We start from the raw sequence: 14,844 nt of genomic DNA, 5'->3' as shown, positions 1-14,844 counted from the left end.
CTTAAGAACTTCAAATCCGATGAGCAAAAAGTCATCCATTTTGAACTGTAAAGGTATACAAGTGAATTTAAGATAAAAGCCAAAAGAATGTCCAAAAAAATGCTGAGGCCCCTCTAACACATCACTAAAATGCAGGCACTACTTCCACCAAATACCCACCTCACCTCCCAATGTTATGGCTTTTCAGGTTAGGAAGTTCAATTTTACAAACTTCACAATTCACTACCCGTGTCTGATTTCATGGAGAAAGCTTGAAATAGTTCAATTTGAGTGTTCATCCAGGCAGGGTGAAGGGCCAACCAGGAAGTGACACCAACATGGGCTGATGAAGCTACGTTTGTTCACAGAGAAATTTTAAGACAGGAAACCCTAGAAATATTAATCTGTCAATTGTTTGTTCCCAATTTTAAAAAAATAGCAATTTGGATCCATCCTCACTGTGATTTTTTTGTTATCCTATTAATATTGTATGAGTATATGGGAAAGATAACAAAGAGTTCAGATCACAAGTGGCCCTATCATTATACCTTTGGGCTACATTTTCAGATGCATACAGAGCCAGTTTGTTACATACCTGAATATAAAATATTAATTAGTGCTGCAGGAATAGCATGAGATCTATGTTTCAAACATTTCTGAATTTTACCATTCCCCATTTAATAAGCTGCATAGCAAGTCACAGGACAATAACATTTTATTGAAACACAGCAATAATGCAAAATTGCTGATACATGTCATTAGTAACTACAACATTGCCAATATTTACAAAGCTCATCAATAAATGTACTACACATATAAAAATATGCATCACTTATATACAAATGTGCAAACATATGAATTTGAACATGATATGGAATTTCACTGGGTGCAAACAGTATTGAAAAAGGCATAATGGTTTGATAGTGACAAACACACTATTTTCCTGAACCTCCATATGCTATATCAAATATCTAGTGCTAAAACGTACAAGTTTTCAATGTTGGAAACTTACCAATTTCAAACTAAACTGAGATGCTAACAAAGTAAGATTATGAATTTTTATGAGGGGTCATGATATTCTGTTATGGAGTTGCACTTAAAACTCAATAAGGGATAAAAATGCATTTTCTCCTCTTTGGTAGCTGCTTGATTATCAAAGCTATTTATAGTTTAATTTAAAGGAGTATAGGACAGTACTTTTTGTTTTTGCCAGTCTCAAAATTCCTGAAGCTGCCCATGTACACAGTTATAGTTTAGTATATTTATACCTATAACAAAGATAAGTTAAAATTTCTGCATGTTTAAGTCCATAATTTGATTTCTAATTGACAAACTTATTTCAGTATGGTTAAAAATACGATGCTAACTTATCCATGTTAATTAATCTACATTTGGAGTTATAGCAGGCTGCTGTAATTTGGATTCATTTCTGGCTAAAATATGGCATGACAGTGTGGAATCGCAAATAATTGGACACTGTAGCCCTTCTAAATCAGGAGGTCAATCATGGTTAATAATCTATAAATAATAAATTATCTTGTATGGAATTTATAATGTAACTGTATTAGGGAATTAATCTGTAAACAACTTAAGAACATTTCATCACAAAAGTATAACAACCCTTCATATTTCTTTCAAAGATGGAATCTTACTTAACAAAGGCATGCAAGACCACCAACCTATTATCTTTTCAGATGGATACCAGTCATCTATCCAAACATGATGTCAATATATAATTAGGTCTCCTTGATCTCTACCTTTATGTAATACTATTATACACTATTCTTTGGCTTGTAAGTCATACTTTTACTGGGGAAACTTCCATTAAATGTGTGTGGTAGTGCATCAACATAGCATACTGGTGTTTCAATCCATTATGCCTGTGTTGCAATTTCAATTTGCATCTTGGACATTAATCCCAAATATAAGTTGTGCCATTATTAAAGTCTTAGACTGGTCTTTTTCTTTAAATGATGGGCAAGGAATCTGGCGGATTTAGTTACCTAAACTTCTATTTTCTTAAAGCTGATGAAGTGCAACATTGGTGAATTAAGTGGGAGCAGGTTTCCTATGAGAGGTCATGTGCATGTGTAATGGCAAAAGGCAATAGGATGGGATAACGTTACCAAGCACGAAGCAAGACACTGAGTTCTAAGTTGAACAAAAAGAATCGCCTTAATTATGGCGGTACTAAGTGCAGTTTATGAGTGGTTCATATTTCTTGAACAATAATATTTATCACATTACCAACCTCAAATTTCAGTGGTATGCAAAATATATAGGAAAAACTGATAACGAGTGTTGCTTTGACAAGACATTCTGTGGCATTTAAACTTTTGGCTTTCAATCAATTCTGTGCTTTTAGTTTAATTTCTAAATGTAGTTATAAATCTAGACAATGGGCTTATTCAACAACCCAATGTAAATATAATCCCAATGCAACAAGAATAAAGACTCACTGTGGGAATCTTCAGTACTTTAAACAACACATAATTCAAACCCTGTGACTTATTAAATTGTAATTTGCAGCACATTTCAGAAGACAAAACAATCCTAAATTCCCATCCCTAATATTTAACCATCTGATACAAACCATTATTAAAGGCATGATTTGATCAGTATTACATGAATCATCAGTATATAATCTGCTAATGGATTCATCTGAAAACTTATTGAAGGGCAGATAGATATCTCTCCTGGTAAAGGCATTTCCTTTTGTATTTATAAATTTATTAATTTAATTTACTTGTAAAATATAGAAAATATAGTCCTTCTCAAAATTGTTACCCCTGCTTTAATTTTTAAAACTGCAGTTTTTCTCTGATTTATAAAATCTGTACCTTCTATATTTAAAAACCCTTTGGCTAAATAGTGAACATTAATTCCTTTGTAAGGACACACAACATGTCAAAGTATTACATTGCATTACAACATTACACTTGTTTTCACTTATCAAGTATTTGGCAAATCCTGATTTTCTGGGGAGCAAACAAAGCCACATCCCCAATAAGGGGGATATTATATGCCAATAATGAGGTGTTTTAATCCCTCATTCCTATATAAAAATAAGGCTCTCCCAATTTCTCCCCCAGAAGGTGCATCTTAAAAGTTAATTGTTAAACTACCACACTTTGGTAAATACACAAGTATGTATTAAGTTAGCACTAATACATTATGTCACATTTGTTTAGTTTGGTGCTGTCTCCATTGAAGACTTAGTGGGGTCAGTATGTTTAAAAGCACAGGTCAAGGATGTAAATAATGCTGAATCCTTATAATTGGTTCAATAGACCCAAACTGGAGGAAATGTGGGAAAAGTGGTACTAAAATAACTCGTTTTATCTTTAATGCTTGGTTAAATGTTACAGAGGGTCAAGCAAACTGATGAAGATGACGAGAAATGGAAGTTGACAAAATGACTTGCAGAAAACTGAAACTGGAGCCTTATTAATTAGTATTAAATGTACAGACTGGAGACGTCACGGGTTATCTGCTTGCATTAAAACAGAAGAGCCTCTGATAAGTGATATTCACTGAATTTGCAGAATCATCAGTGACCCAAAAAAACTACACTTAAACTCTCAAGGTGCCATAGTTTTAGTCTCCCTGGTCGTTATAAACAACAGTTTTGCCCTGGCTCTGGGCAATTATCACCTTAATGCAATAACATGATGAACATATTGCAGAAAGAGCATTAAAACAAAATGTACAAAGTAGTAAAAGGTTAATTAGTTCAAAAACATCTCTTGCTTCAAAAGAATGAAACATTTCACGCAAACTGATAAGAATTCACTGAACCAGCCAGTGTAATAAACTCCACAATACCATGCATTTTGGCTCAGGCCACCCACAGAAAAGCGCACTTGCATGAAGAAATTATTTTCAATTTCAACAGTAATTATTAACCACTGACACTAGAATAAATGTGACATTAAAAATAAGTAGTCTTAATATGGCCAGACCATGAGATTGCCAGTTTGCCGCGAATGATCATTTCTTTCATCACTCATTCTTTCTGCCAACATTCAAGTGAACCATACTGGATAATCTCATCTTGGCTTGTCTTGTTACTGGAGTACTAACCATTGCTAGATGATTGACACACAACACTAAGAAAGCATACTCTTTTTGCTTGAGTACTGGAAGTCTAGTTATATCACTCCCAATGTAGCTGAAGATCAGGACCATCCAGAAAATCAGTGGAAAACACACTCGGAGCAGCACTGTTAACAGGAGTGAGTCCTGTAGTTGAACCTGGCATTGTCACGTCCAGCCAATCCATATTGTCCAAATTAGTGTCGGGGAGGTCCAAGTTCAGGCAAGAACTGTCTGCAGAGAAATGCACATCACAGGGGTCCATCACAGAATGATGTTGATCCAGTATACTGGATGTATTCAGTAGGTCATTTTGAAGGTCCTCCATTAAAGCAAGGGAGTCTGAGTTCTCCTGGTTGACCGTCATTTGAGAAGCATTGCCACCAGATGACAATGTATCATCCAGAAAGGCCTCCAGTTGATTTTCTGTACTAATAGTGAGATTATTTGCTGATTCTAGTGACATTGGAAGAGGAGCCATCTGAATTCTTGGTGGTGGTCGAGACAATGCTGAGTTTACAGGCAAGGAGGAGATATTGGCTATAACAGCTCTCATCTTAGTAGCAGGCAATGATTCTTCCTTGATAATTGGTGAAATCTCTGTTACACAACAAGAAATGGCAAAGTTAGGAAAGACATCAATAAGATTGAAAGAGTGCAGAAAGAATTTACAAGGAAGTTGCTGGGACACGAGGACCTGAGTTATAGGGAAAAGTTAAATAGATTAGGACTTTATTCCCTGGAGTGTAGGAGAATGAGGGGAGATTTGACAGAGAGATACAAAATTCTGAGGAGTATGGATAGTGTAAATGCAAGCAGGCTTTTTCCACTGTGGTTGGATGACACTAGAACTAGAGGCCATAAGTTAAAGGTGAAAGATGAAATATTTAAGGGGAACATGAGGGGAACTTCTTTACTCAGAGGGTGGTGTGAGTATGGAACGAGCTGCCAGTGGAAGCGGTGGATGTAGGTTCAATTTCAACATTTAAGAGAAGTTTAGACAAGTACATGGATGGGAGGGATATGGAGGGCTTTGGTCCAGTGTAGGTCGATGGGACTAGGCAGAATAATAATAGTTTAGCATGGACTGGATAGGCCAAAGAGCATGTTTCCATGCTGCAGTGCTCTATTACTCTTAATTGGGACAAAAGAAAAAAATCTATTGATTCTATTGTTCAAGGTAGCTGAAAAATAACTCAATTGAAAATTTGCACAATGTAATTTGAGTTAGATAGAGCATGCTCTCAATAATCGACTTGGTTTGTACACTTTCAATAATTGTTTGAATCCCGCAAAATAGAAACTTGTAAAGCGTTAGAAAAATTTTAATAATGTATGTATCCATTGAGAAACATAGCACAATATCCTTTCATTGCAGCTTTCCCAATCTAAAAATGATTGCTCTAGCTATGATTTGTGAAAATGAGAATGAGAATTATAAAAATGTCATGAATTTAAATGAGAACTATGTCCATGAATGAGATTACAATGATGACATGAATCGTAACTGAAGTGGTTGTCCATGTCAAGTCAAGTCAAATTTATTTATATAGCACATTTAAAAACAACCCACATTGACCAAAGTGCTGTACAGATCATGTGGACAGCTTTATGACGTAAATGCTTAAGAACTTGCAGCAGCATAAGAGTTTGAAATATTGTTTGTTTATACATGTCGTAGCCTGTCAAATATCCCATGCCCTTTTTGGACCTCATGGTTTATAATAGCCTAACATCGTTTAATCATTTTGGGTGTTACTGTGCTTGCATCTAATTATGAAACATAAAGGCCAGAATCATTTACTCTCTTGAATTCTAGTTCTGGGTAAGTGGAAGTTGACTGAATACAAGTTCTATAAGTAGTGTAATATCTATTTACAGAATGAGGAAGACTGTATTCAAATAAGTAATCTAACTTCTTTAAATTGTTAACCTTCCATATTCTCACATGCTGCCACTACGTTAGTCAGATCATGATGTCAATATATTTAATTCATATTACCTCCACTTTCAATTAGGATATCAAAAAGGTCATCCATCTGCTGACTGTGTGCATTGAAAACCTATAAAAACACAAGATGGCATCGTTAGTTTATATAATAAGCTCATGTGCTTGTGCAAAGTAATTTGAGATACATATGGTTAGAAGGCAGCGACACAACTTGAAAGTCGCACTAAATCAGGATGAAGAAAACCATCTGTCCCATTTTACATTATTCATCTGGCAAACTCTTCTATCTTCCTCAGCACAACATCCAAGGTTCAAAGTAAATTTTATTATCGAAGTACATATGTCACCATATACAACCCTGAGATTCATTTTCTTCTGGGCATCCTCAGCAAATCTATAGAATAGTAACTATACCAGGATCAATGAAAGATCAGGCAGAGTGCAAAAGACATCCAACTGTTTCTTAAAAGATTAGAAAGATTTTGCTTCTACCTATACATCCAATTTATACGTTAATTGCACAGTCTGAAGAATCTTCTCATTATTTCCCAATGTGTGTGATTTTTTAAAAACTCTAATGTGATGGAGCTATTCAGGGTAAGTCATTTGCTATTCCTGGCTGTCCAGTCTCACTTAGGAGGCCAAGGGCTCAATGTTGGATGCTCCTCCTGCTAGGGATGGTGGGGGCAGGGGTGGCAAGAGGGCAGCTTCCTCTTCCTGACTTACTCTAATCTTATGTTTCAAAAAACTTTGGCTTTACTTTCAAATCAAATGAATCCAGTCTACATATCTCTATTTAAATAAACAAGTTGTAAACAAGCCAGAGACTCATTCCACCGAGATGCAACACAGAGTGTCATAGGAAGTCATTCCTGCCTGTGGCCATCAAACTTTACAACTCCTCCCTTGGAGGGTCAGACACCCTGAGCCAATAGGCTGGTCCTGGACTTATTTCCTGACATAATTTACATATTACTATTTATGGTTTTATTACTATTTAATTATTTATGGTGCAACTGTAACAAAAACCAATTTCCCCCAGGATCAATAAAGTATGACTATGACTATGTAAATCTACTGTTTTTTCTCAAAAGACTAGCTTGTATGTTTCATCCCTCAAAGGACTGTCTTAGTAGCAATATCATTCCCAATAGTTAATATTGGATTGTTAGCCAAGTACAACACATTATTGTTTATGGGATCCTTCTTACCTCCTGCTGTTTAAGATTGCGAGTCTGCTTGATTGCCTCCTCATACCGAGGAGGATCTTTTGTCTTTGAAACAGAGTTACTAAAGACTGGGGAGTGGATTGTAAATGGTTGCTGGGACTGAGAAGGCGAAGTACATGGTCCAGACTGTAGAGATATTGATAAAAGAATGCAGATTAGTACATGTAGTCAGTCTTTAGGAATAAATCTATAGAAATGTTCTCCTGTGATGGCAGGGAGCACACTGAAGGCACAGGAAGTAGTGAAGGTTCTCTAGAATGCTCCATCTCCATTTTGATTGACCATGATCAGTCTCAGGATATATTTAACTTGCTTAAGAGGACTCCGAGATCATCCTTGAAACCTCCCACTTGGCAATCGTTTGTCATAGAGCTTGAAAGAGAGTGCCTTCTTTGGGGTCTAGTGTTGGGCACGTGAAGGATCTGATATGTCCAACATAGGTGGCTGAGTACGGCTAGGACTTCAATGCAGTGAATTGTAAAATACAGTCCACACTTTAATTATTCAAACTCCAATAATTGACAACCCATTGTTTGGAAATTCTGATGTGCTGATTCTACATCTGGCCCAAGTTTCCCTTAAACCAGGGGTTCCCAACCTGGGGTCCACAGACCCCTCGCTAAATGACATCGGTCCATGGAATAAAAACGGCTGGCAACCCCTGGCTTGAACAGATTTCCTTTAAACTCAGAGTTAGGTTTTCGGTGTTCTTTTAAGTTCACTAGTGTCCTCTTCCCGAACTCATTTTCAATTCACTGGATCCTTTAAACCCATTAGATTTGTTTCTTTCCCTGGGTCACTGGAAAACACTATTACGCAATTGACTAGCATCTGAAAAAAGTGAATTAGAAGTGTGATGGTGTTTTAACAGTAGTATCCAAAAGTCCATAAAATCCGAAAGTCTGCCAAAGTCCTGAGGGTACCCGATATTCCAAGCTTTACTTAAGTATAATTTGTGGGATAATTTTTCTGTTTAGTAATAATGATCAATTAAAATATTCAATGACTTAATTTTCTTTAAAGCTTTTAAAAGTGTGCAAACCTGAGAATAATTGGTAATTTTAGAGTTCTTTAAAGCTTTTTTTAAAAAAGTAAACAGCCCTCCTTATCTGCAACCCCTCGCGGATACCAAAAAAACGCGGATGCTCAAGTCCTTTATTCAACCTGTCTTAATGCAGTGGTCCTTAGGACCCAGTGGAACCCCAGGTCTTATTTAACCTTAGTGCAGTGGACATTAGGACCCGGCAGCGGAGCTCTAAACCCGCAGTGTTTCTGTTCACGAAAGTAATCACAATCACGATTGAAAATAAAGAGAAAATAATAAAGCGATCGGAAAGCAGTGAAACGCCTTCGATCATTGGAAAAACGTTAGGCTACAGTCGGTCAACCATAGGAACAATTTTAAAGGATAAAGTAAGGAAGGTCCTGCCCCGATGAAAGCTACAATTATTACTAAGCAAAGTAGTGGTTTAATTATTGGGTTTCGGGGTTTTGATCCTCCATATCAATCTGGCACAGTTGGAGAGTGTGCTCGGGAGCAATCTGTCACTGGATTGAACTCGGGAGCGGTCTGTCACTGGATCAAACTTGGGAACTTCCGTTCCCGAGCCCGGCGCTGAAACATACGTTTCTTAAGTGTTTTATATGCATAGAAAGGTGAAATATATACTATATACTAAGCCAAACGTTTGACTAACTGACACTAATACTGGATGGACCTGTTCTAACTTACTTAGTAAGAGAACTTCTGTTTTTTTCCGATCCCGATCCACGATAACCTACGCACATCCTCCCGTATACCTTAAATCATCTCTAGATTACTTAAAATACCCAATACAATGTAAATGCTATGTAAAATAGTTCTTATACGGCATTGTTTAGGGAATAATGACAAGAAAAAAAGTCTGTACGTGCTCGAACAACAAGTGCTGGAAGAGCACTTCTGGGTTTTCTCAATTCGCAGTTGGTTGAATTCGCGCATGCGGAACTCGCGGATAAGGAGGGACAACTGTATACAGCTAAAACAAACTGTAGCAAGAAATCCAAAGGAAATGGAACTGTGATTTTCAAAGCAAACTACAGTTAAGTTTGCTGTCCCTAATGCCAGAAAGAAAATGGAAGCAGCCCAGTAATATAATAAATTTCCCTAAAGCCCACTGATGATCAGGAGGCTTACATATACAAGATGCTGGGCTTTTTGCTTTATTTTAAATTTTCTTTTTTGACTTTCACACAGTTCACATTTTTAAACAATTATCCCAAAAGATATTATCCTATCCATAGGGGAAGATAATTCTGTAAATTAATCCATTACAGAAACTAAATTAATTACTCCAATGAGGAAAATGTGCAAATATTTAACAGAATGGTTAAAAAAATATGGGATCCTGCCACTTTACTTCACATTGCTTCTGCAATTACCTTTTGCGTAGAAGTGGGTCCATTGTGAAGAGTATTTATACTGCTTGTCCTTGGTTGACACACATCGCCTGCTGAAGTGTTTATGAAACACTGCTGCATTGGTGCTGCAGTCTGAATGTGGTTAGGAAACACATTTGGTGTTGATGTGGATGTAAAAACCTGTAATTTATAAAACTTAGTAAGGTTGACATTATTCCTATTGAATCAAACACAAAAACAAATGCTCCTTCCTTAAATGAGATTTGGTATACTTGAACATACATCTTTAAATTGGAAACTTAGCAAACCATGAAACTAGAACATTTCCAGAACTCAGAATTCAAGAATCTAGTGTAACTCATTAACCAATAAAACAGATTTTATGATTAAAGTGGAAAAATATTACAGTAAATACGTTAACATTTCCACGTTAAAAATGTACTATGGTAGTCATATGCCCACCTTAGTAGTCTGCATAAACTGCAAGTAAAAACAAGATGCACACATACAGCTTATAGAATCCAATTTAAAAACAGATAATAGCACAAAAATTGTACAGCACACTCTCCTTATTTTTAAATGTCTATTGATTGTGGATGAAAAGAAAATTGAAAATAACAAGACTTGAAGAATACAGTCATCTCCATGGGCAGGTTTCAGGGTTTTGCTACATCAGATGTGTATGGCCGAAACAATCTTGACGGAAGCTGTGACCTCTTGACTGCCCACTAAATGCGAAGCAGGGAACACAGGGGGCTGCACTGAGCAGAGAGAGCTTCAGATATGTCCGAGGACCTTGCAGTCTTGTGAATCAGTGACACCTCAAAGTTAACCTTCAAATTGTTGAAGCCATTAGGTACAAGGGCCATTTCCAATACATCTCCCTGGACAGTGACATTAATAATAAAACCAAGTGTTAGTCTACCTTAGGCTACAGCTGTTCCATATGCTAGGGAACAATGGGACAGGCTAACACAAAGGTAGATGCTTTAAGGAAAGTGTCGTCATAAAGTGCAGAGTGTTTGGGAGTGCTGTTGGCGTATGCATTAATAAGACCAGTTCGGCGTGGGACTGGCTAGTGGGAAGGAGACTAACAGGAGTTCAGCAGGATTGGTGAAGACTTCAGAAATTCCATGTTTTGGGGCTATTACTGTAATAATCATCTGCCACATGGCAGGTAATGAATCCGCCAAATACAAAACAAATGTGGCCATACGATTTTTATATACAACCTTGTTAAAATCAAATCTGACCACAATATTCTGTCCCATGGTAGTAATACAAAAAGTGAATGACATCCAGTTTTAAAATAGCTTAGTTACTCTAATATGTTTATAGATTTGAACCAATTTATTTTAAAAGAAGCATAGGTCACTTGGTAGGACGGGTCTGGATATGAATAGGTCATTTTAATTTGGACCAGCAATGAGAGGTTTTGTATTGTCAGCTCAAAATAGCAGTATTTCACCTGGGAAGGAAAAGATTACGTCCTGTTTTCAAACATGCAGTTTTCTAACTCAAAATAAAGTCACATTTTGTACTCCACTTGTTATGTTTTGTAACGTAAAAATTAATCAAAAGAAAACATGAGATCCCGTAGATAACGTGTCTATTCTTTGCTTTACTTTAGTGAGGCACATACATATAACGTCATGGCATAATAACATATGCCATTCAAGAACTTCTTACATACAACCCATAATGAATTCTGTAAACCAAAAATGCTTAATCAAACAATATATTTACAATATTACTCAAATATTAAAATACACCACTGTTGCTAAAGCTTATTTTCGTTACAAACCTTTCTCATCTGTGCACTATGTTGGGGCATAGGATTCTGTGTTTGTGGTTGCTCTGGAGAGCCTGAAGCTGGTGCAGGTGCAGAGGTAGGGACAGGGACAGGCGCTTGGGCTTGTGAATGGGACTGAAAAATAAACATTTACAGCTTGTCAGTGAAAACTGAACTATTTAATATACAGCTGCATTTCACCCAAAACCAGCATTAAAACAACAGGACTTCTACAAACATAAATTCAAGTAAGTCATGTCTTTGAATTAGCAGACTGGAAAATCTTATTGTTATTCATTCACCCTCACGGACTACATTTCCCCATTGTGTTCTGCACTTTTGACTAGGCCATCAACATGACAGGCTTTCTTTTAAACTTAGAAATGGTAAATGTTAAAACAGGATCAAAAAGCACACAACTCAAGGGCTTTATAAATAATTATATGATTATGTGCTGGGTTTTCATTGAACCTGTTGTACATAGACTTAGTGGCCACATTAATAGGTACACCTGCTTGTTAATGCAAATATCTAATCAGCTGATCATGTGGCAGCAACTCAATGCACGTAGACATGGGTCAAGAGGTTTAGTTGTTGTTCAGACCAAACATTGGAATGGGGAACAAATGTAATCTGAGCAACTTCGATGGTGGAAGGATTGTTAAGGCCAGACATAGTGGTTTGAGTATCCCAGAAACTGCTGATCTCTTGGGATTTTCACACCCAGCAGACTCTAGATTTACAGAGAATAGTGCTAAAAACAAAAAAACATACAGCGAGCAGCTGTACTGTGGGTAAAACAGCTTGTTAATGAAAGAGGTCAGAGGAGAATGGCAGGACTGGTTCTAAAGTGACAGGAAAGTGACAGAAACATTACAACAGCGCTTTGCAGACGTACATCCCTGAATGAACAACACGTCAAACCTTGACGTGAATGGGCTACAGCAGAAGACGACCAGGAACATACAGAAGTACATTCAGTGGCCATTTTATTAGGTATCTCCTGTACCTAATAGAGTAACCACTGGGTGTATACTTGTATACATGTCAAAAAAGTAACTTTGAATTCATGTTAAAATGGAGAACATACCCCCGAGAAATCAATCTGTTATTATTCACCTTACACCACATGCTCTGGTGCAACCTCATAAAAATCTTTGGCAGTTGGCTACCTGTCTTGAAAGCAGCACTAGATTGAAGCAATGCTGCTGGCTTTTAGCATTGTTAAAGAGGAGAAAAACAATATTAATTTCAATAAAGATGTTCCAATTTCACAATTTATTTTTGTGACTTTTGCTTTGGTGCAAACACCATATGCAGCACCTGTTTAGTGCAACATAAGGGCCTAAAGTCAAATTTCTAGAAATTCCAACATAAGAAATAGAGTATTTGATCTTCTGAAACACATTGAATGCGAGTGGGTTAAAAATTATAGACTACTTTAAAACTGCGAGGAATAATCCAGCATTTGAATTTATAATACTTTTTTTTACTAGATTATATGAACCCTGAAAATAAATGACTATTGCAGCTGATTTGGTGTTGTCTCTTTGGTTAGAATGATTATCACAGCTGTCCCACACTGCTGTTATGTTAGTTCAATAAATTGCAGACACAAAACAAAATCCAGTAACACAGCTCAGCACATCATGAAAACCAACCAGAGACTGTCCACACTTTTTGCTGCTTCAGTAAAGCAGCCAATAAAATCAAAGACCCCCTCCCACCCTGGCCATTTTCATTTTGGCTCCCTACCTTTGGGCAGAAGATTAAAAAAAACACAGACCAGCAGGCTCAAGGCCAGCTACTATCCTACTAGATTACTGAATGGATCCCTTGTACAATAAAATGGACACTTGACCTCACAATCTACCTCATCTTGGCCTTACACCTTATTGTCTGCCTGTGTTTCCCTTACACCACCTCAATGTACTCATGTGATGAAGTGACCTTCTGGGATGGCATGCAAAACCAAGCTTTTCAGTGTACCTTGATTCCCTTACAATAATACACCAATTTACCAACCTGTGAATTAACAAGTCCTGTTCGTAACTGCAGAGAGTTGCTGCAGAGATTAGAATTCTGTGCTTGAATAGCCAAAGGGAGCAAAAGCTCAGTTCCTGTCTGAGTGGTCACTAAAGCATGAGGCTGGCCCTGAGCAATAACTGTAGTTGGCGCTTGTCTTGTCGGGTTTATGTAAAATTGTGGGATCACATTCTGTTGCTCAATAGTCACCACAGGCCCTTCTTGTTTCACAAGCAAGGTATGTCCTTTTAAGAAATTCTGGCTCTGCGTCCCAGCATTAGTATTGGTTGCCAGGCCTAAGGATAGGCTGGGAATAGTCGTGGACTGTCCTGAATTAGGATAATTGGAAAGAGTGTTTTCTTCTTTTATTGAAGAGTTCAAATGTTTCTGATTCACATTTACAGACTGCTGATGCTGGCACCGTTTCTCAATTTCCAACTGAATCTTCAATTCTTCCACCAACTTCTGTTCATGCTCCAGCTTCCTCTTGAGGTCTACAATCTGTCTCTCCTTCTCCTGCAGTTTACGGTCCTTCTCAGTTACATCAATATCTGCACTTGGTAAATCAACACCTTGAACAGTAGCATTATTTGCAGCTTTGCTCACCCCTGTGCTGTCTTCATTAACTGTCATATTTGCAGATGAAGTGTGGATTGCAAGTTGTGAAGGAGACACCATGGTCACCAGTTCAGTAAACATATCTGTGAGATTGCTATCATCAGTACTCAAATTAGATTGTTCTGAAGGAGCTGGAGAGTTAGGAGTTGGGGAGACTGAATTCTCATGAAACTGTAAGCTGTTTGACATTGCTGTAATCGCTGCCTCTGTAGTCACTGTGGCACTACTAAGAGCAGCACTAGGAAATGTCAAAGTTGTCTGATTTCTTGTAACAGGAGAGGTGGAGACTATTACTACAGCTGGAGCAGTGGGAGTGTTGCTAAGGTCCTGATACGATTTCAGTCTCTCTATAAGGTCGATTTTAGTACCAGATACTGGAAGTCCTCGCAGCTTCAGTTCCAACTTGAGTTCTGCCACCTACACATCATAGATCAAGAGAGTCATCAATTAGCAGAATAGATACTTTCAAGTTAAAACTAAAGAGAATGTATATTTTAATCAATACTTAAGGGAATCCCCAGACATGAATTGATCCTAAAACAGCAGCATAATGATTAATTATCGAGACTAATAAAGCAGAGGGATGTGTTATAAATAAAAGAGACACGAGTTCTAATTCCTCAATGGCCACAAGGTAATTTAAATTTTAAGTATTGAATTTAAAACGAATGAAGCTAGCAAGAGTAATGGTCATTTGTTAGAGCTCTGAAGGGAAGGAAATCTCTTGCCTTAATCCAGTCTGTCCTACATGTGAG

The 14,844-nt window shown here is 37.3% G+C and overlaps 1 protein-coding gene across 6 annotated transcripts in view; it reads right to left on the bottom strand.

Annotated features, from left to right (window-relative positions):
* Nucleotides 1-682: 682 nt before the first annotated feature.
* Nucleotides 683-14,844, bottom strand: part of mrtfba (myocardin related transcription factor Ba) — a 248,290-nt gene continuing 234,128 nt past the window's right edge. For 5 of the 6 annotated variants that reach the window (XM_063059101.1, XM_063059104.1, XM_063059103.1 and 2 more), the window contains 6 exons: nt 13,472-14,506; nt 11,459-11,581; nt 9,676-9,834; nt 7,237-7,380; nt 6,077-6,137; nt 683-4,674 (listed from right to left, as the gene is read on the bottom strand). In XM_063059101.1, coding sequence (XP_062915171.1) covers nt 4,136-4,674; nt 6,077-6,137; nt 7,237-7,380; nt 9,676-9,834; nt 11,459-11,581; nt 13,472-14,506 — 2,061 coding nt within the window. In that variant the 3' untranslated portion in view covers nt 683-4,135. The remainder of the gene's footprint in view (nt 4,675-6,076; nt 6,138-7,236; nt 7,381-9,675; nt 9,835-11,458; nt 11,582-13,471; nt 14,507-14,844) is intronic. The other variant, XM_063059106.1, reaches the window with a different exon arrangement.

This window comes from Mobula hypostoma, chromosome 9 (assembly GCF_963921235.1).
Source record: "Mobula hypostoma chromosome 9, sMobHyp1.1, whole genome shotgun sequence".
Taxonomy (NCBI): domain Eukaryota; kingdom Metazoa; phylum Chordata; class Chondrichthyes; order Myliobatiformes; family Myliobatidae; genus Mobula; species Mobula hypostoma.
This window is presented reverse-complemented; position numbering and strand designations above follow the sequence as displayed.